This window comes from Struthio camelus, chromosome 12 (assembly GCF_040807025.1).
Source record: "Struthio camelus isolate bStrCam1 chromosome 12, bStrCam1.hap1, whole genome shotgun sequence".
Classification (NCBI taxonomy): Eukaryota; Metazoa; Chordata; class Aves; order Struthioniformes; family Struthionidae; genus Struthio; species Struthio camelus.
Genome location: NC_090953.1, coordinates 8,503,905 through 8,529,176, shown reverse-complemented (window position 1 = coordinate 8,529,176; position 25,272 = coordinate 8,503,905). Strand labels below are relative to the sequence as shown.

The 25,272-nt window shown below is 41.0% G+C and overlaps 1 protein-coding gene across 12 annotated transcripts in view; it reads right to left on the bottom strand.

Annotated features, from left to right (window-relative positions):
• The window catches only part of AKAP13 (A-kinase anchoring protein 13), a 237,025-nt gene that overhangs the window by 40,216 nt on the left and 171,537 nt on the right, over nt 1-25,272 (bottom strand). For 7 of the 12 annotated variants that reach the window (XM_068957945.1, XM_068957949.1, XM_068957948.1 and 4 more), the window contains 6 exons: nt 22,457-22,593; nt 16,013-16,383; nt 12,728-12,781; nt 9,171-9,233; nt 6,543-6,726; nt 5,145-5,253 (listed from right to left, as the gene is read on the bottom strand). In XM_068957945.1, the coding sequence (XP_068814046.1) occupies nt 5,145-5,253; nt 6,543-6,726; nt 9,171-9,233; nt 12,728-12,781; nt 16,013-16,383; nt 22,457-22,593 (918 nt within the window). The remainder of the gene's footprint in view (nt 1-5,144; nt 5,254-6,542; nt 6,727-9,170; nt 9,234-12,727; nt 12,782-16,012; nt 16,384-22,456; nt 22,594-25,272) is intronic. The other 5 variants (XM_068957951.1, XM_068957954.1, XM_068957955.1 and 2 more) reach the window with 2 other exon arrangements.

Below are 25,272 nucleotides of genomic sequence, written 5' to 3'. Positions count from 1 at the left end.
GAGTGGATGGTGCGGAGTTTTGTTCAGTTAGGGAAGCTACCAAAACCTGCAGGACTGGAAAGGAACATCCCCCATCCTAATATGGGCACCGGGATGGGGGCAGGTTTCCTTACAAATCTTTTATTTGAACCAATACAGCCATCCTGAATTTTCTCTTTCAAGAGTCACTCTTTCTGGTTTATGTCAACATTCTAACAAAATATATTGAAGAAACAGGAAGCATTGTCAGTATCTTTTATGTGCCTATTCAAAAAAAAAAAAAAGGAGGAGGGTAAATGATTCTGACTCAAGCTTCTGCTTTACTTGGCTTTCTGCTTAGCAATAGAGTTTGCATCAGGAAAAAATGCCACCATGTAACACTTTCTTACATAATAAAATTATTCTAATTATATCATCTAGACTTAAGATATTGAACACCTTGAAGGTGCTTGGCTGCAATGTATGCTTTTTTGCTCAATAGGGCAACTGTGAAGTTGTAATCAAGATTCTCAGAATTTAATATCAGGGCTTCTCTCTTCTTCTCCTGCTCCCACCAAGCAATGTTCTCTTGCATATGGAGGGCAAGGATCTCTGTCATCTCTTAACTCCGTGTACTGCAATAATTTCAAGACAATTATTTTGCTTATAATGAAAAGATAATGACAATATCACAACTGCAACAGCGGAGGATAACATTCACCAAATGAATAAAGACCAAAACTAACCAAATGGGACAGGAGGGTGCTGAGGTACAAAAAATTTGGGATTATAATCCTTTTATTCTGCCCTTAGTTAGCACTCACATACAAGTGATAATGCTGTTAGACATCATGCAATAGAGCAGTTAGTTTAATGCTTGCAAGGTAAAATTGAAAGGTTTAAAGCAGAAACACAGATTTCTCCTTGCTTTCACCCATACTGGCTGCAATGCATAGAAAACGATTACTTACTATCCAACTCCTCCTCCTCATCACTGGAAGAAGAGCCAATAGAAAAGAGAGTTTTAGACTTAGGAATGAGCGGAGAGATGCTGAAGGAGAAGGAGATTCGTCTGGATGGTCGAGTCCGTCCCGGGGCTGAGAAGTGGGTTAACAGCAGACATTAGAGCATGCTTGAAAACACATTTAATAACAGAAAGGAGAGAAAAGCAGCCAAAGCAAACTAAAACCAAAGCAAAAGAAATGCCTCCAAAGCAGCTGGCTTCAGAAAAGGCACAAGCAACAAAGAATTCAGAATGTGCAGATTTCAGAGGATGCACGTTTCATTGCATGCGTAACTCTAGGTTCAAGGCTCTCCTTATCTTTGCTGGCGTCTCCTTATAGGAACTCTTAATGAAGACTTGCACGTGAACAGTTATTCTCCCAAACCAAGAATTTAGTGGATCCCTCGTTAAATGACATCTGTTTCACTGAAATAACTGCCAGGGGATCAAACTAGAACAACTCAAGATACTTGTTTAACGGTGCTTTCCTCAGTTAAATGATACGCCAAAGCTGTTGGATATAGCTAGGATGCTTTTCCTGAAATGTTGACTTTACTTACCTGGAGAGGTTCTTGCCACTTTCACCCCTAAAAACATCCCATTTTGGTCATGTTAGGCCCTTCAAAGCTTCCAACTTTCAAACTATGTGACCTAAACTTCCTTTCCTTTCTTCCCCCAAAAAAACAGAAAAAACGAGCATCTCTTCTACTGCCTTCTGCTGAAACTCACAGTCCTGTTTTAAAGAAACTGCCTAAATATGGGAAATTGCAATCTGTTCAGTCCTTGCCTGTAAGGAGTCTGCCAGCCAGAGTGCTAAACTCAGCAATCAGTTTGTGACATAACATCTCCCATTAGCAACAGAATAATGAAAATTAGTCCAATTGTATTTTCTTGAATATGTTACTGCTCCGTCTTCTGCTTATTTCAATATCTGAAATTACATTTATCTGCTAATACTACGCACCTTTGCAGAAATGCCAGCTATTTGTTTGTGGCCTCTCCTGAAAACCTGGCGCACTAGAAGAGGTTTACTTTAATTGCTTTTTAAAAGTAGTTTATTTTTAAGAGAAGTGCTCACATAGCAGCACCGCTGCAATAATTCTTTAAAAGTACAGTTTTCTCTGAAAAGAGACGTAGGAACCTACCAGACACTCTACTTTTAACTGAAATTGCTACATAGCTGAATATTAATACAATAAATACACATTTAACTGAGTGCTACTCCTTATATTTTCTTAGAACATGTCTGATTCTCTAGCAGATGTGTTTACATTTTTATTACATTATAAGAGTCTACAGCACATATATGATACGGGTAAGCCACATAGCTTCTTATGGAGGTGCCTGAAGGATGTATTACCAAAACCTTCTCATCATTTCATCGGGGGTGTCAACCTCCAGCCTGTGACCCCAAACATGTCCTTTTGGCCACATACAAAGAGAAGTTTTTGTATGGCTGATATCTTACCATAAAAGCTGAATTCAGAATATAAAAATATTATCTGAGGAACATTCATGCAAAACACGCAACGCAAAGCAAGCTCTCCTGAAATTTTCCTTCAGCCGTTAGTCATAAATGCCAAACTCCTAGAGGGTTTGACTAAAATTGTGTTCACCCTTTTCCAACTTCATCACCTAATGCAGAACAATCCTAGAGGTAGACCCAGTGGAAGGCATTTAAATTGAAGAATTCTTAGTAAGATCAAGATATCTGTTTTGTTCAGACTGTCTTTACGCCAGAGCTCTTCTCCTCTCCCAGGACATGACTGGAAACACCCTTTTCTTTTTTCTGTAGTCTAGTATCTATTTAGACTAAAAGTCAAGATGAACAATAATACTTTACTGTAAATAGAACTACGTCCTCCAGCACAGCTCAATTCAACTTCTATTTCAGTGGTTTTATTTATAGCAGTTCCTGGCTCTATAACAATGCACCACACTGGAAATTTGCAATTCCAGAGCCCAAAGCAGTCTTCCGAGCGCTCTAGTCAACAACTCTTGTGATCTCCCTCTAGGAAATGCTAAAGGATTAGCAGTTGTGAACGGCCACAGCTTCTTTTGGAACATCTGAGACATCAAATGAAGTGCGGGTTAGAAACCTGTTCTTGGAAACTGCTCCCATCTCAGTACACACAACAATATATGGGAAAGACAGGAGAAAGCCCTCCACATATTTATTTAGTTGGGTTTATTAAAATTTCAAGCTTTTGTGCAAAACATGTTGCTTCCTTCTCATTCAGACATATTTGCAGGGGTCACGGATTTTTGTTCGCTTGTTTGTTTTTAACACCTGCCATAAAATTATGCAAACAGAATGAAGGAACACGGACAATTAAAGTTTTCCTAGAATTTATCTCCAATACATCAAGGATTTATTCTTGCATCTTAATACTTTCTCTTTTTTCCTTCCTCTGCAAAGAGATCAGCATGTTTAGGCTGACACCAGAAGAGAAGGATGGGATAATAAAAAATGTCTACCAGCAACTCGGGTCTTAATGGCATTTTTACTGTGGGTCACGAGACAGGAAAACTGTGGAAAAGTTGTAATCTATCTGGTTCCAAGATGGTGGCACGAATCTGCCATCACTGTAAAACCCCCCTCCGTAAGCCTGAAGGAAAGTCTCAAGCAGGAGGAGGAGCATCAGCCTGCCAGCCTCTCTTAACCACAGAGAGAGTCTGTTTTTGGGGAGTTAGTCGAGTTATTTATAGTGTTTGGTTAGCAACTGGAAGCAATGCCAATAAATTGGCTGCTTAAAAAAAAATAATGAAGGCCTTCAGCACAAGGAGGAGAGAGGGTGCGCCATCACACAGAGCAAAAGCTGGTCTTTTCACAGGATAGGTTTGCCAGTGTTTTGGTTACTGTTGCTGGGGTCACATTCGTTAGGCCACATGCTTATTAATCATGGAAGAATGAGGACAAAGAATTTAAAAGTGTCTCCTACAAAGCCCAATCTCTGTGAGCTTCTTCCAGCAAGCCTCCTAAATTACTAAAACGCCTTTCTTTAACATAGCTTTCCCTGCTAAGCCTTGCAGAACTTTTGAGTTTTCAATACAGCTCCATTTGCATCTGATGCTTCCATTAAATTTAATGTTTTGGGCATTAATTTCAGAAGCACAACACCAGATTGAATCTGTATGACAAAACTCACTGAAAACATACAACCATCGAATAAACCCTTTGCCCACCTGCTAACTGCACCAAGAGATTCTTGGTCTACCGACCAAAAGAAAAAGTGAAAAAAGGCCAGCGTTTTCATTCATGCGGGGAAGAGGAATAGCGCTAATCACAGCACACAGATAAACACGAGCCCAAGACCATGTCGTGCCGCCCCACACTCATAATTGCATGGAACAGCCAAAAGATGCGCACTACATAACTGCAAGAAAGCAGCATGGTAATAAAGAGGAAAAGATCAGAGACTATCACTGACTGACGAGACGTGATCTAAAAAGTAAATCCATTTTCTGGCTGATAATTAAGAAAATGAAAACATGTGCAACACGTCCTTTCCTAAGCACATCCAGCTGCAGCCTTTTGAAAGACTCTTTCCACTGAAAGAATCAAATCAGTGAAGATGCAAAATTAAATGCCTGTTGATGCTTAAATTAAGCTAAACTAAATTGAAAAATTCCACCTAATCATCTTTTACTATTTTCTTCAGGAACGTGATTTGATAAATTATGCCTGTCTGCCCCAAAACATTTATTTCAAACAAAAGAAAGAGCAACAAGCTCCCTCAATGAAACGAAGACATGCATTCCCAAGTTTCTATAGCTCAGCTTTCAAAAATCCAGAAGCAGGAGAGTTAGAATTCAAGTGGAATTTATCTCAGTATGAGAGGAAGATATTCTGAAAAGATGTGAAATTCAAATATAGTTTTTCCACAACAAACTTAAGAAATCATAGTTTTGATATCAGCCTAATTAAGAAAAGAAAAAATAAACAACAGAACTAATAACACCAGGGATATGCTGGGAAGAAGGAAATAAGGATCTAAACGGAATAAGGTTTGCCTATCTACCCGCAATTCCATGCAATAATGAAACATCTATATTTCACGATAACATAGGAAAGAAAGAGAGGATACTAGTAATTCTGCCTTGGGAAGGTAGCAAGAGATGAGGTGCTTAATAATACACTGTATGTAATGGATAAGGGTAATGAAAAATCATGTTTACTCACTGTCCAGAACTGGTTTACTAATTGCCATTAGAGACATAGATTTGGTCAGTGGAGAAGAAACAGCAGAAGCACAGAAATGAAATCCTTGCGGCTGTGATCTTTGATGCATCTGCGGAACAGAAAATAATCACACTGAGCAAACGTGTCAAGCACAACAACTTCATACCAATTATGGACTACAGTTCAGGCCTCGTGCTGACTGAAATTCACACTGTCAAGCAGCAGAAAATTTAAACAATCAAGAGCATTTTCCCCAGTATAAGGTAATAGGTGAGAAAGGTGAGGAACACAAAAAATAGAAGCAGATTTGTATAGGTGAAATGCAGCATTTTGTTTTGTCTTTTAAGAGAAGGACAACTAATTATGGAAGAACTAGAGATGAACTCTTTCCTTCTCTTGCAGGATATTGAAAAAATGTATGTTCTTAATTGCCTGATGGCCACTGAAATCATCCCTGTGATTCCATCTTCTCCTTATATGTAGGCAAGAGGTTCAACATGGTAAAAATTCTGACGCTCAACAGTGCGCTCCCAAAAACGCCATCCCTCAAAGCATAAGATGACCTAAGGGTCCTGACGTATCAGCTTTTACTAGTCAGATCTTGGTCAATCCATTTACTGCCTTGATGGATGGCTGCAACTCGGCTAGGTAAATATTATAGCTGGCTAACGATTCTGGTATGTACCCAGAAAACATTACTGCCGAACCATTAAGCTCAGAAATCCAGGGTATTTAAGACATTTAACAGTACAATTGCTTCTTTAATTAAAAAAAAAAAAAAAAATCAAAACGACAGAGATTCTAAGACTATTCAGGCCCATCTGTCCTGAATACCTGTCATAAACTTCTGCTCCGAAGAGATCACACTAAATTTGCTTAATATGCCATTAATCTTTTGCTTGACTATTGCTTATAATAATAACGTGCCTTCTGGATTTAGTTATGCCTATGAAAGCAAAATTATCTTTATTTTCTCCTACAATATGCAAATAAACCTGAACAGTTTAACAGATAACTTACTGCCTGGTACTTGTATGTACTTCAGATCTGCAAAAGGCTGCAAAAGCATTAATTGCTCAAGCCTCGTAACATCTTTACTGACAGTATCACTATATCCATACTAGAGATTAAGAAACTCTTCCATGATTTTCAGGCAATCAGTGGAAGAAAACTGGGAAGTTCTTTATTCTCCACCCTAAAGGTTGAGCCCATCAACCCCCCAAATAACCAAGTAGAAAATCTGAACAAAGTAGAATACTCCTGTGTTAAAGATGAAGACTTAAATAGGAGCACATATGCTGGCTGACAGCCCTTGCAGTCAGTCACTTGGGGAAAAAACCCTTTCATGACTTTGACTTAGACTTTTCTAAAAACCTAGCAATAGCTGGACAGCTTTACCTGGTGATCATAGTCTCTGATTTCCCCCTGCTCAAGTTCTTCAGTGAGCGAGACCAAGGACCCGCACTCATCACTGGCCAGCGGACTTTGTCGGAGGTCCTTGGAACTCAGAGGAGACGCCTCCAAGCTTGCTGAGGGCTTCTTGTTCTCACCAGGCTCTCCAGCAAGGCCTTCTAGGCTGTAACTGAAGAAAACCCAAGGAGGTTAGATTCCGACTAAATCTCGCGGCCTGCTGTCTTTCAGCACATAGGGCCATCAAGCGTAAAACAGAACGCAATCACTAACGGAACCAACTAGGGAAACACTTATGTTATTCCTCAGTACATTACTTCTCAATGACCAAGTGCAGGTGGCAGCGGAGGGATTTATTTTTACATTTTCTTCAGAACAAATAGCAGCATCTTTGTGTCTCTACTGAGACACAATGGTTCCTTGGGAATAAACATTCAAACTCCTGGGTCAATGGATTTTTCCCTATTTTTCCCCCTTGCTTGAACGGTGCAAAGGAAAATCTAGAAACATTCTTTTAAAGATTTTGGTATTTCTACATATTCTATTTTGTTAGCTTTACTAGGCTCCCCTTGGGAATGAAGCCACCCAACCTGAACTACCCTTCATAGCCCAGTGCTGCCTGTACTTGAACACTACACCTTCCAGCAGCCACAAAATCAGCCCTGTGCTGAATGCAATATTCCTCTTTGCAGAGGCATCTTCTGAGGCTATTTAGCACTTGTCAGTGCACAAAGCTTTAGCAGTGACGATGCCCTTCTTTCTGCCAAAGCTGGTGTCTTTTTCCTCCCTAATTCAGTAAGTGTTGTCTCCATCAGCCAATTAATCCTAGTCTCATTTGCTTATTAAGCTAGGTCTGTCCAGTGGAGCCAGACAAGATCACTCAAAACTAAACAAATTACAAAACTTTTGCTTGCAGAACTGGTAGATATAAAAGGTTTGGCCAACCTCTGCAGAGATGGCCACTCTTGACAGACAAGCGATCTCTACAGAATATAATGCTAATACGCTCTATTCCCACCTACACAAAACAGTGTCTCACACATGATTATTTTCACCTGATCTTCCCTCATCCTGACCGACCTTCTGCTTCTGACCTTCCTCATCATTGTGGCCAAGCATCGATAAACCCATTGCAATTCCAATTTGGAGCTAATGTGCAAGCTTACAGATTCACCTTCAGGTACACGAGCACACCTATGTCAATAAGGTTTGATCTTATGTGCACAAAGTCCTGCTGGTTTGAAGCAGGGCCTACCCTGAATTCAAGGACAAGTGTATCTCAGCTTCAGGCTAATCATGACGTTTGAGCAGCCAAACAGCTAACGTTCAAACAAATTAAAGGGAAAAAACCACTCTAAATTGCAGAGACTGTTTACACAACGAGGGGCGTTTTAAATTCAGGTAGACTTGCATAACAGTTACTAATGTTGTACATTTCACTAGAAGAATTAAGTGGCTGATAAATATGTATCTTCAAAGCAAGAACTGCAATAAATCTTGAGTAAGAAGATTTAGTTTATTGTAAAGGCTTTTTCATGTTAGTTAATGAGACAGAGGACTGGTTGGGGCACTCACAGTTTAATCTGCTTTAGGAAGATTTTGACTCAACAATGTGTATCAGCAGCAGGCATTATAAAGATTATTGTAAAATACCTGCAAAGAGAAATCAGTCCCATTCCTATCGATTAGCTAGGACAGAGAAACATTTTTTTCTTCTATCCCAAGATAACAACCATGATATTACAGAAAAAATCATGCAGTTTGTTGTGACACAAATAATTCAGCTCAAAATTGCAATTAATATTGTGTAGCCCATCAAATAGCTGTCAAGTGGTAGTACTGGTCTATAATCACTACTTAGGGCATATAGTCTAAACTGAAATTAATTCTGTAACTTCAAGTGCAGATTGCCTTCTTTATAAATATCTAGTCTTCAGAAAATGAATGGAAAAGCTCTACCCACAACCAGTGAGAACTGCTAGAGGAAAACAGAAGCTCTACAATATGGGAGACAGGCCTGCAGTTATGTTAATGCACATTATCAGGTAAAGATCTGACCTGTAAGCATTAATCCCAACACTGGGACTTTTTACAGATGATGCGCATTTTAAATGTCTGGGAAATTTTCATCTGTGGCTATCAGATTGGTTTTTCACAGAAGGTTTTACATGATTAGTCTCTTTGAAGAAGCAACTAGAGCTTCCAATTTACAAAGAGTAAGTCTGTACGAACTTAAATCCTTTAAAAGATCTGTCCAGAACAAAGCAGCACGGAATCACATTAACTCTCACTTTGATTATTTTGCTGTCACAAGTATCGTTCTGATTATCACTACTGCAAAACGCACCTTAAAATCATCAAGGAAAACAGCAGCTCGAACCCAACAGCGCAGCTTCTTTAACACGCAAGGCCAATGAAAAGCAGCCACCACCTTCACCTGCACCCATTTTTAGAAGACCCATTACCAAGCCTAATTGCTGAAAAAGCAGACGAAGCAAACACACACGTGCACGTTTCAGCCAGAGCAGCGAAGAAAAAGACTACACATGAAAAGCCGACAATACAGTTTTTGCAGTGCGCTCCTTTGCTGCTGCTGCGCATTTATTTATACCATACCTTCTACAATTAAAGTCAGGACCCATGGCAATGAACTGTACGCCAGAGGGACACCAGCTCAAACTAGGAACATCAAAAGAGGCAAAGAAAGGAAAAGGGCTGTGATTATTGGATTGTTACGGAACACGGGAACGTTAAAAGACTCTCACTCACGCATATCTTTATATTAAAACACACACACACACACACAATAATGCAATAGCTAATATATATTTCTGGTTGTCAGAACACACCAGATTCCCCCAAATGACTCAAGTCCTCAGCTACCACTAAACAGGTGGTAGGACAGCTCACACTTCCCTCAAACCAATCAATCCCATTAGTGGGTACACAACATACTGGAGAAATCGCTCCTCGTGGGGAGAGATGTTTTGGGGGAAAACAGGACTGAAACCACGAAAGCCTATTTTGCATTAGGAATCACATAGCTGTTATGTTAGTAATAATTAGTATTGTCCTGGCAACTCTCATCCAAAATCAGAAAAAGAATCCCTTACAAACATTTAAATATGTAAGTCCCCGCCATACAGGTATTAATAACCTCAGAAAACCCTTGCGAGAAACAAGAATGGAGAGTGACATTCTTAATGCTGCAGAGTAAACCAGTGAAAGAGGCTGGAGGAAAAAAAAGAGGCTTGTCTCACTATTAACTTGTGATTAATCTCAATTAGAGTCCTTGAAACACTATTTTGACTAGAAAAGCTTTCAGCATACCCCAAAAGCGTCCCAAGGTACCTCATGAAAGACACAGGAGATGGAAATACAGCATGCCAATATTTTTGGTTGTCATTTTAAATACTGCTTTGGTTATTTTTCCTCTGTGCAATTACGGCCCAACTGCAGGTTCTTCTTGTCAGCTACCGTGTATAAAGGACCTCTAAATACTTCAAAAGCTGTCCTGGGAAACATATATCGTCTGAAAGGAATTTTGCATCAGCACAGCTCGGGCCCAAGCCGTACTGCCCAACTCCTTCTCCCAGCTCTGGCACGTGATCCGTGCAAGGACAGGACATGGCCAGAGCGCACTTTGCTTCATGCCAGGAGCCTATGAAAAGAGCCATACCGGTCCACGTATCCTTGCACCAGGATTTTTCAGTGCCAGAAACCTGAGATGGCACAAAAGAAGGTTTAAAGCCACTGACTGCATCTGTCTTTTGCCATTTCCTTGTATTGTATTCCTTGTATACATGCAGTACAACACGGGAAAAATTCAGGAAGGGTTTGAGGATGGGCGTTTAAAGGTGGAGTTCAAAAAATTGCTATCTGTTTTATCAAGGACGTTAACAGGGTGAGGACACGTCTGAAGTACCTGTACTTTGCACACCAAAGCTCTAGGTGCTCTGCACTAACAGTTCTCAGCACGTTACTGTGAACATGCTTTACGGAGGCACACCTTCCCGTAACATGAAAACAATCCAAGGGCCTAATCGTGCTCTCACTAAACCGTGGTGGTAGAGGGAAGTGTTAGCGAGGAAAGGGGATTCGATATTTTGAGATCATAAAAGAACCAAGTCTTCATGGCCACATAAGCCTTTCTGCATTACACATCTCCTCAGTTTGCACTCCCAGTGGTGTGTTCAGCCCTGCGGGTCAGGAAATCCCCTGAGCAGAAAGTAGGTGAGGCCTGAGGTGGGGAGGTGATGGGGAGGTATCGCTCATGCTTCCCCTTGGCTTCTGCTTCCGGCCACTAGAACAGTGGACTAGACGGACCCTTGGTCTCAATCACCGGAGCTGATACTACACTAATTTCCTTTCACTGATTTGTTTGCAAAAGTCAGTAATTCTTCCGTTTACTTAGGAATGGAAGGAGAGAGAATTTTCCTTGCCAGAGAAATGACATAACATTTAACCTAGACAGTGTGTTTAAAAAGATGCATCGGTTCTAGATTTTCGCCACTTTATAATGACAATCTAAAATGCTAAGACGGCAGAAAAGGAAAGCAGAAGAGAGGAGGGGAGGAGAGATGGAGGGAGAAAGAAAGTGGGCACACATGCAGGAGGAAGCCTGGAAGTGGTAGAAGATCTCAGAGAGGGATAAAGACCCCTTGGCAAGAGCTATGGAAAACAGAGACTTATAGAATTATAACCCTGCTGGTGAGCCACCCACAACCTATTGGCAACACCATAAAAACACAGCAGAGATCATTGTATAGCAAGCAAAAGCCCTCTACAGAAAACAACTTTGGGGGTGGGGCGGGGGGGAGAGCTATTATATACAATAGCCTTGTGTGAGAACATGAATTGCTGGAATTAGTTTCAGGCTGTCACTCTGCAACTAGAGGATGATATCAAAATGGTTGGGAGGCCAGAAAAGAGGAAGAGAGAATGCTAATGTAAGAATTATCATAAATTTTCAGAAATTACTAAGTATTTCATGTTGCCTATTTGAGACATACTTTCTTGACAGTATGTTTTAAGTTCAGTGTCTCAGGCTTGACTCAAGGCTCTTCTGTAGTAGGAACTGTAAGTATTAACATAAAAATAGTAAAAAGACGCTGATTCGCATGAGTTGAGAAGCACTAAGCTTCCTCTTACAGAGCAAAGAGCGATGCAAATAAAGTGGCTTCATAGAAGTCAAAAATTTATGTTCTTTCTTGTGTCTTTCCTCTTTTTTCTTTTTTTAAGAGCCCTCTCCTGAACTGTACAGCATTACTCATACGGCTTCATTTATGCAGATGCACGGTAAGGCCACGGTAACATTTTTCCCATGTGTGAAGATATGGAAGTTTGTTTACACACGGATCTAGGTAACCTAGGCTAACGCTACGGAAAACCCCATCCATTTCAAAGGAAAAGAAATCTTCTGATAACCTGCCACAGGAGGAGGACAGGTAACAGGCTATGGGAGATCAGCAGAGGTTCAATCACCGAAGGAGAGAGGTTAAACTTAAATGTATAAAAGTGGACAACCCACATGGCTGCTAAGTCAAAAATTAGTGTCCAACTTTATATGTTAATAGATAGCTCAAAGGTTACATGTGTGAAAATATGTATTTGCATGAAGGATGAGGAACTGAAAGTGGAAGAAAATAAAAAAATATGGAAACAAAAGTACTAATTTTCTATTTTTTTTTAGGAAGACGGTTTTAAAAAAACAGCAAAAGAGTAAAATTAGAGCCATTACCAGCTGCAGATCTGCAGAGCATTCTCTAACTTTGAGATCGTTTCTCATGCATTCCCTCAGGTGCCCACCCTGTAAGGCTTGGCACTGGTCTCTGATGTGCTTTAAATAAAAGTTAAGCATATGCTTGCAGGTAAACAATCATTTTAATACAACTTCAAATCTTACACATGGAAAAACCCCACAAAATGATGTCCAAGATTTATCAAAATTACTACCACACTGTCCTGGAGGAAATGGCTTTAGCATGTGCTCTACAAGTCATAAGAAGTGGCCCACGTCAGACTAAAGAGGGAAAGCAGCCGAGTTGGATGCTCAACTCAGTAAAACAAATGCTTTGAGAGGCAGTGACTGGCCTCACATTAACTAGCATGATGGTATGGAGTTAGTAGACATTCAAACGTAAAACGGTTAGTCAAGTTAATGGGCTTTGTACCTTCTCCTATGAATGGGAGGCTTCTTTATACCATCCCCCAGAACTCGCATAGAACTGAAAATGAATCATGGACAGTAGTCAGCAAACTGAACGGAATAAAATGAACAAATAGCAGCTGAAGAATTATTATCCCCAGCACAAATAACAGAGGGAATGGAAATATCAGAGAAAATTTAAATGAAGTACTAGAGCAAGAAATGAATCTCTCTCTCATATTTTTTTTTCCAACAGAAAAAAGGTTGAACAGGTACTGGTAAGTGTTGCAGGTTAGCTGCTGCCAAACCCAAGTCAGTTTTAAGTTTAGACTAGGACAAGCTATTTGACAGAAGCTATAAACAACCATGATTAACAATGGGTTCAGTTTTGCAGCGCTTAATCCATCAGTGAAAAATGCAGTCATTTCTTTCCTCAGACATGAACATTAACAACACTGCCTTGTTGTTAAAAGAGAAATACTTAATACCCACTATGAATGCTAAGAATTAGGGAAGGATGAACATCCCTTTTGTGGAAGCCTTGTTAGTTGTCTTTATGTCTTTAATAGCAACACATGGCACGAGAATTATCCATGAGATGGATTTGAGGAGAGAGGTAAAAAGGGAGAACTGGGCATTTTTTCCACATTTTATTTAAGATGCTAGTTTTTAAAATACTTTATGTGAACAAAATTTTATGTTCCTGCCTCCTACAAAGAGAAAATCTACAACACTGGAAAAGATCAAATCATAAAAAATATAGCTTTCTGGGCGGACTGCTTGGGTCCTATACCAGCAGCTCTGCTGCAGCTTGACTCAGGTGCTTCTGCAGTCAATGGAAAGACTTTCTGTGGGGGTGGGACAGCAGCTGGACCCGGCTGCGAGTTCCCTACTCAGCCAGGAGGCACATTTTGTTTGGCTTATTTAGTGGCTTACCACTGTCATAAAAGGCAGTCCCGCTGTCCTCCATATCCTGCCTGTGCAATCCTGCCTCTGTCCTTGGGTTGGTTCTGGTGGCAATTCCACTTTTTTTGGTTGAACTGTTTTTCCGCTAATTTAGCGAGCTGAACTGCTCGCCCAAGGGCCAGAGAAGTGCCGGGGGGCAGGTCCAGCCTGTCAGCAGTACAGACCTTAGATAAGGCTTGCACTTCATGTGACTTCACTTAAAAAGTTTCCACAAGTCAAATTACAGTAAAGACTTTTCCCCTTTGAATGGAAAACTAGACATGAATACAACAAATGCACAACCAAACACCCCACATTTAACTGGTCCATATGAAAGCCACTGGCATGGGCTTCACTCCCTAGGTATTTGTTCTTGCTTACTAGGAAACACAACAGTCAACATCACAACAGCCATGTATGGGAAGAACAGAGAAGAAAAAAAACAAAACAGTAAATAATCCAAATTTCTTTGCATCAAAGGCACAAAAAAAAACCAGGAACAAAACAGCAGCAAAGACCCATCCAGCTTTTCTTCGCTAATTAACCTATGTCACAGCTATCCTTATCAAGCGGCAACTGTATCTGAAAGCATATGAGAATAATTATTGTTCCTTTACCCAAATTATCTTACATTTACAATAGATGTATTTTCCCATATCATAAATAGCCTCCAAACTCTGATGCAGAAGAATTTAACTCCATCTGTTAAGTATTAGCAGTAATTGCTAGCTATGCAGTTTATTACTCTCAGAAATCCTTACATAACAGGTCCTACACTTAAAAATAAATCTTTCTGAATGAGTTTATGGACTCGTTGTGTCATAAATCAGCTTATACACCTGATGCTGACTCTTTGGAAGCTTTACAAGATAGGTATTACTTTATTTATTTAAATATCACCTGGGGACCTGGAATGACGTTCAAAAAAGGTGGCGGTAACAATAATAGGAAAAAGTAAATAAAAAGCCATCTTTCACTCGGTGTTGCTTGGAGAGCCCTTCATATTTTTCAGCACTGGCTTTAAAATCAGAAGGGTTCATAATCTTCCTTTAGTAAGTCACACAGCTTCAAATGTGTTAAGGAAAACCATGTGCCTACATTGCAAAAGGGAGACTCCTGGCTCTCACCGGATTATCCTAACTGCCCCGTAACTATTTACCAGGAACTCATTGTCCGCGGCTGGGTTTAATAGCATCACCCAAGATTCAGGTTAGCTTAAAAACAGAACTGTGACCCAGAAAGGCTGCAGCTCTCCGCACTCCCCATGGGCCAGCACCCGAGAGCGACGCCGCGCTGCGCTGCGTGCCTCAACTCGCAGCCTGCCCCGAAGCCAAGGGAGGCTACGTCATCCCGATCCTCCGAAAACAACTGGCCACACCTGCTCTAAAAGCCAAACACACTAAAAACAACGACCAAACCTCCGCTGCCTGCGGACGGCAAAGGGTTTGACCCTAGCTGCCTGCCCACAGAACCGATATAACTGAATAGCTCAGCGCAACTCGAAAGCCGAACCGTGCCAGCACGCACGGGGCATGGCGGGGTTGGAGCACCCAACGCACAGGCTTCCGTGGGCTTGCTCAGATTATTTTTTTGGTGTATGTCTTCTTTTATTTCTTTTTTTTTCCCCAGTTGAGGTAAGAGGGATGAGCAGCTCTAGAAAAAGACACCGCTTCTCCTCATAGACAGTTGCCACAAACAATCTCACCGACACTTTGCTGTTAGGACTCTCCCTAATGTATTTTCTGAAAGAACAAAAGGGAAAACAGAGTATCTTCCGGGGCACCGGCAGGAATGCTGGATATGTGTTTTAGGTGGTACTGTCGACCAGTGACTGAGGTGAAACCAACTCTCCTTGAAAATTTATCAGGAGTCTGATGGGAACTATCCACCTCACCACTACCCACCACCTACTGTAGAGGCTCACATAAGGAGCCTCTACACTTCTGTTCAATACCCTAAAGCCCATACTATCTCTTAATACAAGTCAGAGCAATAGTGGCTGTGTTTATTTTGTGGTCAATGAGATTTAACACTCCAACAATTCCTTTAACAACACCCTTCATATAGAAAGGGGCGGTGATAATTCAAATGGAAAATCTGTTGCAAGGCATTTCCAGTCACTTTAATAAGCTTTGAGTCATTCTTTCTACACTCTGGAAAGCTGAAGTAGGTACTATAGGCATTAAGTACTTTCATCCTGAAATTTTATTTAAAAAATATATGTGAGGAGATTTTTTTTCACTCTGCAGAGTGAAAAAAAGAGAAAGAGACATCCTCATTTCTCTGTTTTTATCACGTCAAATCCAAAGCTTACATGAATATGCGTGAGTGGGTACAAAGTAAATCAAGGTAGGTTTTCACTCACCTCCTCTGATTTATTTCTGCTTCGTTGGTGGCATTCTTTCCTGGCCCCCAACTATGCCGACGGAAAGGTGACAGCGGTCGCATGGGGTTTCTCAAGACAGAGGAATGCGCAGGCACATCTGTTATGCTATCCAACTCTTCTTCCGTCTCTCCTGGGCCAGTGGGTTCACCTCCTCTTCCCTCCGCAGCCACCATGTTAATGCAGCTTCCGTCCAAACTGTACCTGTCCTTGGGCCTCATGAAGTTCAGCGTCGGTGGGAAGGGAAGGGAAGTGTCGCTGCCCAGGGATGAGTTTCTTTCCAAAGACATGGTGTCATCGGCAGAGGAACTGGAGCTGGTGACATCACATGCTGACTGCTCCTCTTCAGGTTGCTGTGACAAAAGTAAAAGGAGAAAAAAAAACCCGACATAAATACATTTTAGCATTCTAAATAAATGCAAATATACTTAACATGAGTTGCGAGATTTCTTAGTTGATAGCATGAGGCAAATTAATCGTCAGAGAAGGGAGATTTTTTGTTCTGGTTTCAAAGGAGGTTGAAGTACTCCCTGCTGCTATTGTCTCTTCCACCTCTTTAAGTCACCTACAGCATAATCCTGGGCTCCTCACTGGGTTCCTCCGATGTGCCTTTATCTTCACATTATAGCATTTCATGCTACACAGGGAACCCCGCTTCCAACAAACGGCTTCTCCTGCCATTTCTGGCTGAACCTGTTATCAGTCAAGGGGGCATAAAGCCACCAAAGATTTACCAGGCGTTAACGATGGAGAGTGATTAAGGGTGAACCGGGTCATCAGGACATCTGACGGACAAACTCCAACCTCCTTCGCGTGACCTGAGCAAGTTTTGTAGCTCTTAGCCCTGAGAGCTCAAAGGCAACATATTGTTCCACTGCACCTTTCAGCACAAAAGGAACAATTATTCAGTAGTATAAAACAGATACGAGAATAAAGGCTTAAATCCCCATCCCAAACCACTTTCCATTAAGCAAAAAGTTAATGTCAGGGTTTGCAGCATTTTTCAAATCCAACTGTAATTGAAAAATACTGTTCCACAGGATCAGCCGCATTGTATTACAGGTCTTGATTCATCCTGCAATTTTTGGTTTAGTTTGCTCCAAAAGCAGTAAGTGGAACCCAAACTGGTTCTCCTTGGCAAAAGGCTACATGCTGACAATACAGCCTAAAAACAGGCTATGATTATTCTGTGCTCCCCGTGGCTAATATAAAAAACACAACCACGTTCATGACATCACCTTCAGCCTGAAATGGTGTTTGCCCCAAGGGACTGACGTGGGAAGTTTCAATTTATTCTCCAGCAGAGCCCTGCACTGTATCATTTAAAATAATAATATGCAGAGTGATCTGTCAGATCATATATAATAGACTATTCACCAAAGCCACAGCAGCTAATTGTCTTCAAATAGCAGGCTCCTTGGTTCTCAGCAGAAGCTGAGCGTTCATGGAGCTGCAGTCTGTCAGCTCGCATTTGGCAAAAGACAACAGAACATACAATCCAATTCTCAGAAGGAAGACGGGCATTAAAAAACGCAAGGAGCGAGATGAAGGGGTGTGCTACCGCCCCATGCCAGTCCTCACCTCAAATTCCACCAGCTCGACTTCCTTCCAGCCCAGCATTATCAGAATATGCTGCAGACTCTTCTCTGCAAGGCTTTTATTGGCATAAATTCTAAGCTAAAAGCTTCTCGTTAAATTAAATAAAAAGAAACTGAAGTGTTCAAAGTGGAGTCTAATGAAACATTTCACAATTTAAGAAAAAGCCCTATTTCAAGTTTGGCTGTCTATTTTTTCATCTTCTTTTGGTTTAATAGGTACACAATAGTGTTCTTAAGATGGTTTAAATAAATGCTGCCACGCTGTTTCCCTCTTCTCATCCATCAAAGAACAAAAAGATAGCATCCGCAGCACGATACCCAAGAACAATGCACTTCTTAAACACTAAACATTAAACAATACACTAAAAATACTTCCCATCAAAAGCATTCATTTCACAGTAAGGGATGTCAGATATTAATGATGAATTTGTGTAAGCACACTTTAATGGCAAACTTAAACTGCATATTTAAAATAATGGATTTGACACATATTTAAAGGGGAAGAGTAGGTTAAAACGAGGGAGAATGAAATGGATGCCCTGTAAAGTTTTTGATTATGTTCGGTATTATGTAAGATAATCTGATATTTTTGTGACTCGTGATGAGAGCTTACTGAATTGCTTAAATCCAGACAAATTAAGTAGTCATTATGTGGATAACACTACTTCAGAAGAGGAAACAGTCTGCTTCGCTGTCCTGAGACACAGGAAAATACTGTTAGACGTTAAGGCAGCGCAGCAGGAGGAAAGACCACAGCACACCAGCGGTACAGTGGAAGGACGGGGCACTTTGGAAACATTGTAAGTTGGGTGCAAATACAGCGACACTACTGCAGAACACCAAATTATAACGTGGGGCAATTAGCTCCAGACTACAGAGAGGAATTTTTATTTCTCAGATGAGAAATACTGCTCCAGTTTAAAGCTGAGAATGAAAATCACTTCTCTTGCAGGGAAGCTTCAGGGCTTCAATCATTAAACTGCCGTTCAAAGAAAAAAATTAGAAATGTGAAGTAGATGTGGTCCATTTCAACTTTTACCTTGAGCATCAGACAGACTACAGAAAGCACTACGCAACTTCCTTGAACTTGTGGCCCATGTTTATCACTCTCAAAATATTCTGTCTTCATTCAAATGATATCTTTTTGAAACAAAGCAAAATAGCTAATTTTGCTATTAGGACCAGGATTCTTGTCTGGAAAATGCCAAGTGTGTTGACACATTTAAGAAACAACAATATTGAAGCCACTTCTGCAAAAAATGAGCTATCTGGCCAAGCGCCAGTAAGTATGCATTGCTGTTTAATCCTGTTTGAGTAAAAACTTACTCTGCTTGCAGAAAAGAAATGGATCTTTAATTTGCTATTTTCCTACAGAAAAATAATGAAACATTAAAGAAATATTTATTTTCTTCGGATTAAACCTGCTGCGTCGCACCTCAGTGAATTTAAAGATTAAATCAAAAATCTTGGTTTTAAATCTTTGATTAAATCAAAGATTTTCTTAACAAGAACATGCAAAATGCAGCATAATGTATCAGAGTTACTTTATTCACATTTACGTATAGCTCCAGGCTCCCCGCAGTTAACCTCAATAGTGATCCCCTACTAATTATTTGTGTATTAGCATTTTTTTGAGTTGGAGTGGACCAGTCTATCCTTGGTGAAAGCCTCTCTCTTCAAACTTTTATTCTGGAGCATTCTGGAGCATTTCTTTTTTTTGGAGAGAAAATAAATAAATGCACAGATACATAAATGTTTTCTATCTCCTTTATCAAACGAAAACAAAGACAGCAACCAAATTTGAGTTACAGCCCTTTTCTTTGACAATGAACTGCAAGTTCCTGGCTTCCCAGGAGCCTTTCATGTGAATCATTTCCCAAGGGACAGATTTAAAAACTTCCTAGTAATGCTGGATTTCGGTGGCAGTTAAGTTAAGTTAAGATGAGCAAGCTGTACGGGCTATGCCACAGGAAGTTACAAGATGACTGTGAGAAATGACCTTATGCTGCATTAATCACTCAGGACAGAGGATGTTGCAAAGTCTGTACAGATGGCTGCTTGGAGAAAGAGAGCAAAAGGAGGATGATGAGGACATGGGAATAAAGCACGGACATACAAAATACAGCATTTTGCTGAAGCCCTAGAACACATGCTGTAAGTGATCTCTGGGTTTCAACACAGACTTTAAAGCCTGAAAAAACAAGTCAGGCTTTAATGTCGGAGCCCCCTGAACCCGGGCACTCTCCGCTTGCTCTACGTCACTCTGAGCAAGACAGGAGACACCATGGAGAACAGGTGCCCAATATCAGGGCCAGCTTAAGGCACCTGCAGATCTCCTGACTCAACACACCCCAGTTCTTCCAGGCCCTGGGACAGAACCAGGGCTTAAAATCTACTAATTTCTAGTGATCTTTATGGAAGCAGCAGATATTCACAGGACACCCTGGCCAGGCAATGGCTTATTCCCTCCTAATTTCCCTTAACAGTTAATTCTGGATTACAGCTATCCTATCACTCCTGCCGCTACATCAAACTCTTTTTAACAGAGGAGGGGTGTTTTGTACAATAAAACCTACAAGCAGAAGGCAGTTCAACCCTTGCTCCATACAAAGGGGAAACAAGAACACGATAGTAATAACAATAATTACCGTACAGAAAGGCTTGAGATTCTCTTTCTGTTCATAAACATGTTCTCTCTCTTCCTAATTTAATATGGAAATTGTACTATTTAACAGACTCAGAGCTAACCAGCTACAACCAAGAAATGTATCTTAAAATATTTTTGAAAAGAAAGATTAAATCCAGCACTTAGTTTAATGGATGTTAAAAAAAAAAACCTTATAGTATTCATTTCTACCAGCTGTGCTCTGCAGTCTAGAAAAAAGACAGAATTAAGGAACAAGCTCACAGTGCTGAACAGACATCTCTGATTCTTATAAAAATAGCTGTAACTGAGAGAAAGGTATGCAGGAAAATTCTGAGAAAGGAGACAAGGAATTAAGTTGAGTTAGCCAGCAAGGCAGAGACAGAAAAAAGTGACTGAAGTTGAGATCAGCTTTGAATAACTTCCTAAACTAAACTCATGAACCTTTTGAACTTTACCCATTTCTAGATGAAATCTGCAATCCACCGCAGAATGAGAACACTGCAAAGATTGCCAATTTAATAAAAGGTTTCCCTTTCTATAAAGAAAATAATTTCCTCACTCTGTCCTTTCTCCACTGGCAATGGAGCCATTGCAGATCCACTTTCTCATCACCTCTTTCTTTTCTCTGTGGCACTCCTAAGATGTTGCATTACCAATTCTTTCTAAGTTTCGATTTTTGTTTTTCTCATCTTTGGAAAAAGAAACTTTGCACACAAAATAGAAAAAGCCAAAATTCTGTGTAATATACAATTTACTGTGTTCTCACAGCACTCTTCTCCCACCCATCCCCATACCATCATTAAATCAGACTCAAATGGCAAAGTCTCTTGCCGCAATTCATGTCAGTCTACACAAGGAAACTGAAGACAGTGCTATGTTCTGTCAAAAGGCCTTGTATTCTCAAGGTACCCCAGCACTTTGAAAGTAAGATGGGAAAGGGTGAGGCTCGTGAGCTCTGTGCCCTACCACGTTCGTTAAGGATGACTTTACTGTTCATTTATAGCACATGAGATCACTTAGTCCAGGCTGTGGTGTTTCCCGTCCCACTGGAAAATATTCACCATCATCTCATTTGATTTAACCAAAGAGAACTTGACTTCATTAAATATATTTCTCTGAAAGCAAACATGAAAACTATCCCCAAATTTTAGTTTTTCAGAGTAGGAACCCTGTCCACTCAAACAGGTAAGCCTGAGCTGCCTAAAACCGTGCAGAACTTAAATGGAAGTTTCCACGGAGCTTGGACCAAAGTCCCTGCCTGTGATGACGGCTCTAAGGAGGCTCATGCCCTATTTCAACCTGTAGCACTCTACTCTTTCTGTTTTCCTTATTTTATCATGTACTTACAGCAAGAACTATCAATTACAAGCAGGACTGTTAAAGAGCAAAACCCAGTTGCTCTCCGAATATATTCAGGCTGTACCGGTGCAGAAGACAGAAGGCCAAACATGAAGCGAGGCATCGCTATTGAAGAGGATGATTCTGTATCACAGTTCTTACCGACCCCTCCCTCCCCTTCTCATCCCTAAGCAACACAAAAGGCACAGAGATGACTAAGGTTAGTAATGATTTCTGTTGTTGATGTTGAGCAAACTTGAAAACATGTTCCTTCTACTTGCACGCAAAAAGGCATTAGAGGTATGTCGTCTAGGCAACAAAACTATTCACTAGAATTGGTTTTAAGTATTTAGAGTGAGTGTTTCCTTCCTATTAAGGGAGTTGCATTGAATTGATAAAAAAAAAAAAGAAAAAAAGCTTCTTCTGCAAATTACAGTATATGATTCTCAAGGTGCCAGTGGAGAGGTCATTGTTTTCAGGAGAAAAAAAATCTTGGTTACATTAGTTAAAGGTGGCTTTCACACCGCCTGCACTATCCCTAATGCCTAATGACCTTGCAAGAAAATCTACTCTTTCAACTGTTCCTCTAATGACAGATTTACTCGTGGACAGTCAAAATTACTTTAATCTTTTTAACATCAGGAGCTTGCAAAGTTTTTGCTATTCTGCTGCACATAACTATAGGTCACCAAATCCTTCCCATCAATTCTGTTTCATGATAATCGCTACCAGGTTTCTAGAGAAAGAAGTCACCACTGAAACCAAAATTAACCGGGTTTGCGATATGGATTTATAGAATCAGGTCTCAACTTCTTAAGTCGCATCCTAACCACACTTTCCTACCTTTCCAAAGACAATATCTTCCATCCCATCACCAGGCAAGGGGAAGAGCTCAGTCTCACTCCCGGACTCTCTTTTGAGGACTTCCTGTGACGAGGCACACACACGGCTCAGCCCATCCTCCAAGAAGTTTTCACATTCTAAGGGAGCAAAGCAGAAGAAGTTATAGTGACGCTTTCCTTTACACGCATGCATTCAGTCATATATACTTGGTAAATTAAAAGATTTAAAGATACAAGTAAAAACAGCTTTAAAAATTGTGTTCATTTCCCAAAAACATGACTGGAAATTTTCAAAGAGTTTATTCAAGAGTTTAAACTCTTTTTAAAGGCTTTGTATGCATCAGTGAAGTACACTGTGCAAACAGAAATTCTCCATTAAACTGCCTCGTACGCTTGCAGTTTGATGCACCAATAAATACACTACATATTAAGTATCCCATGTTGAGAATAACAGGTTGCTTCCCATTGACTGCAGCAACTACAAAATTCGATTAATATTCAGTAAATGCAGAACGTAAGCCGATGATATTTGTTTTCTTTCTCAATTTAAAACAAACAATTCCCTCTAACTTTTTAAAACCAAGGTGGTTTTAATGCACTTCAGGACCATCTGTTGCTTCTTTTGTCTATACTTCTAAGACTGACAAAGCAGTAGCATGATTTTCAGGGCTGCTTTTACTTTAAGATTCAGAATTAATTTATTTTTAAAAATTCCCAAGCTCTGATTACTCCTGACATTTAAATATAAGCACACTGCATCTTGTCTTTCCCATAAAATGCTTCTAGCTGTCTGGATCTGGGTAATTAGCAGAGTGGAAATAGACTACAGCTATTCAGAAAATCCTTTCTCTCTAAAAACCTTAACAGAAATGTATTTGCATCAGTGTGTGCTATAGTTGCATTTTTTCAGCCTTCAGGCAAAGGCATTAATGACAATTTTGGCAATAACGGAACATTCTTTTCTCTCTGCTAAACATATATATATTTTTTTCATTTTTAAGAAAGGTGTTATTTTTCGATCTGCTCTAACCTAAACAGATATTACCAAAACATGTTTAGCTCCCTGGAGAGGAGCCAGGGCAATGAAACGTTGCTTCGGTTTTAAATTGCATCTGACAAACTCAATCCTTGGCTATGTCAAGCTTACGCACCAACACAATGAACACAGATTTAGGTAGGGTAGCTTGAAGCCACCTTTTTTCCTTCCCTATCCTTAACCGGCCTCAGTTCAGAACTGTATCTGACAGCAGCTATACAATATACCCCAGCTGCAGCGAGGCCACTGTCAAGCCACCCACACAGTCTCTCTCAGAAGCTCAAGTTAGAGTAACTGTAATTCAAAATTCAGCCCTAGATAAATAGCGTATTTAAGCTAAGGACAAGCAGGCTTAATTAAGTCAAGAGGCCTTAATGTTCGCATAAGTGAAGGACCAGACTTCTCCATATGGCACTGGGCTGGCTGCACTGCACAAATCCCCCAGTCGCGGAGGGACGCCGATGTGATGTGCAAGCACCGGCTCGGCCCGCAGCACGGCAGGAGGGAGGGAGCAACGGAGGCAGCCAGCCCTTCCATCTAGGAACAGCCCGGGCGCGCTCTCTTTCCATCCGCGCTCCTTGGAGAGCATGAAACGCCGGCTGCCTGGGAGCTCTCGTGGAGAACGAGGGCAGTGGAAAGAAAATAGAGAACGAGGAGAACACTGCCCCAAAGCTGGCCGGCCGCTGACGGGAGCGGGGCTCTCCCGGTGGCTCCGTCATTCAGCTTGAGAAAAAGGATCTGGTTGGAAACATCATCGTTCCAGAGAGGAGTTTCCATACCACGGAGAATTGGAAAAGCAGTTATTGGACGCGGCGTGCCTGTTCCCCCTTCCTTCTCCCCGTTCGGTAAACCTGGAAAATCTGAACTTCTTTTCTATAATCGAGGGGGATAAGGGAGGGGGAAGAGGAGAAGGTGAAAAAGAAAGGAAAAAGTAAAGAAGAGACAGTGAAGCTGCAAGGGACCCTGAGCCAGGATGCCGACAGTCCAGCTGGCAGCCGACTGAGCGTGTCCACAGCCCAGACTGCAAAACAAAGGGGCTCGAGCCACGTTCCAGTGGAAAACTAGTGAGGACGGTCCAGATGCGCCGATGAACGGATACCTCACCCAGACAATAAATCACAACGGGGAAAGGCCCTGCAGGATCAGCAAAGGGACAGCACAGGCTGGAAGAGGAAAGAGGACATGAAACAAAGGGGTGGGAAGTCGAGGAAGGAAGATGAGGAGGAGAGAGAGGTGGGGGAGCCCCACACATGCCTCATCTCAGCTGCGCTGAGAACTAAATTTCCCAACTCTCTTCCCCCAACTTACAGTGGATACTTCACTTATTTTCAGTTATTCTGGGTTTTTTTGTGTTTTCCTTCTCTCGGTTATCTCATTGGGTTTGCGCTGTTTGTTTTAAGCGGCACACGTTGCACAACCCAGAGCACCGTCTCTCACACCCGGGACCTGACAAGCCCTGGTGACAGCGCTGTCATAACAACAGGGCCTGAAGAATGACTCCTATCACACATCTATCGCCTTCTTGCTGCACACACATGACTTACAGTGCAACAGCACTTATCTGGTTCTCTCTAAAGATGCGCATGAAAATGAAATGACAATGGTATCACATTTCTGCACAGAGGCAAACAAATTACAGAGTAAAAACTTTTAGGAATAAAGCTTCCAAACAACTTTTTATGTACATTTTCCAAAGCCTTAAGTCCTCCAAGACTAAGTCTAGGGGCCAAGTCCTCTAATTCCGTGCTGCTATCTACACACCTACACTCCTCTGCTGTCAA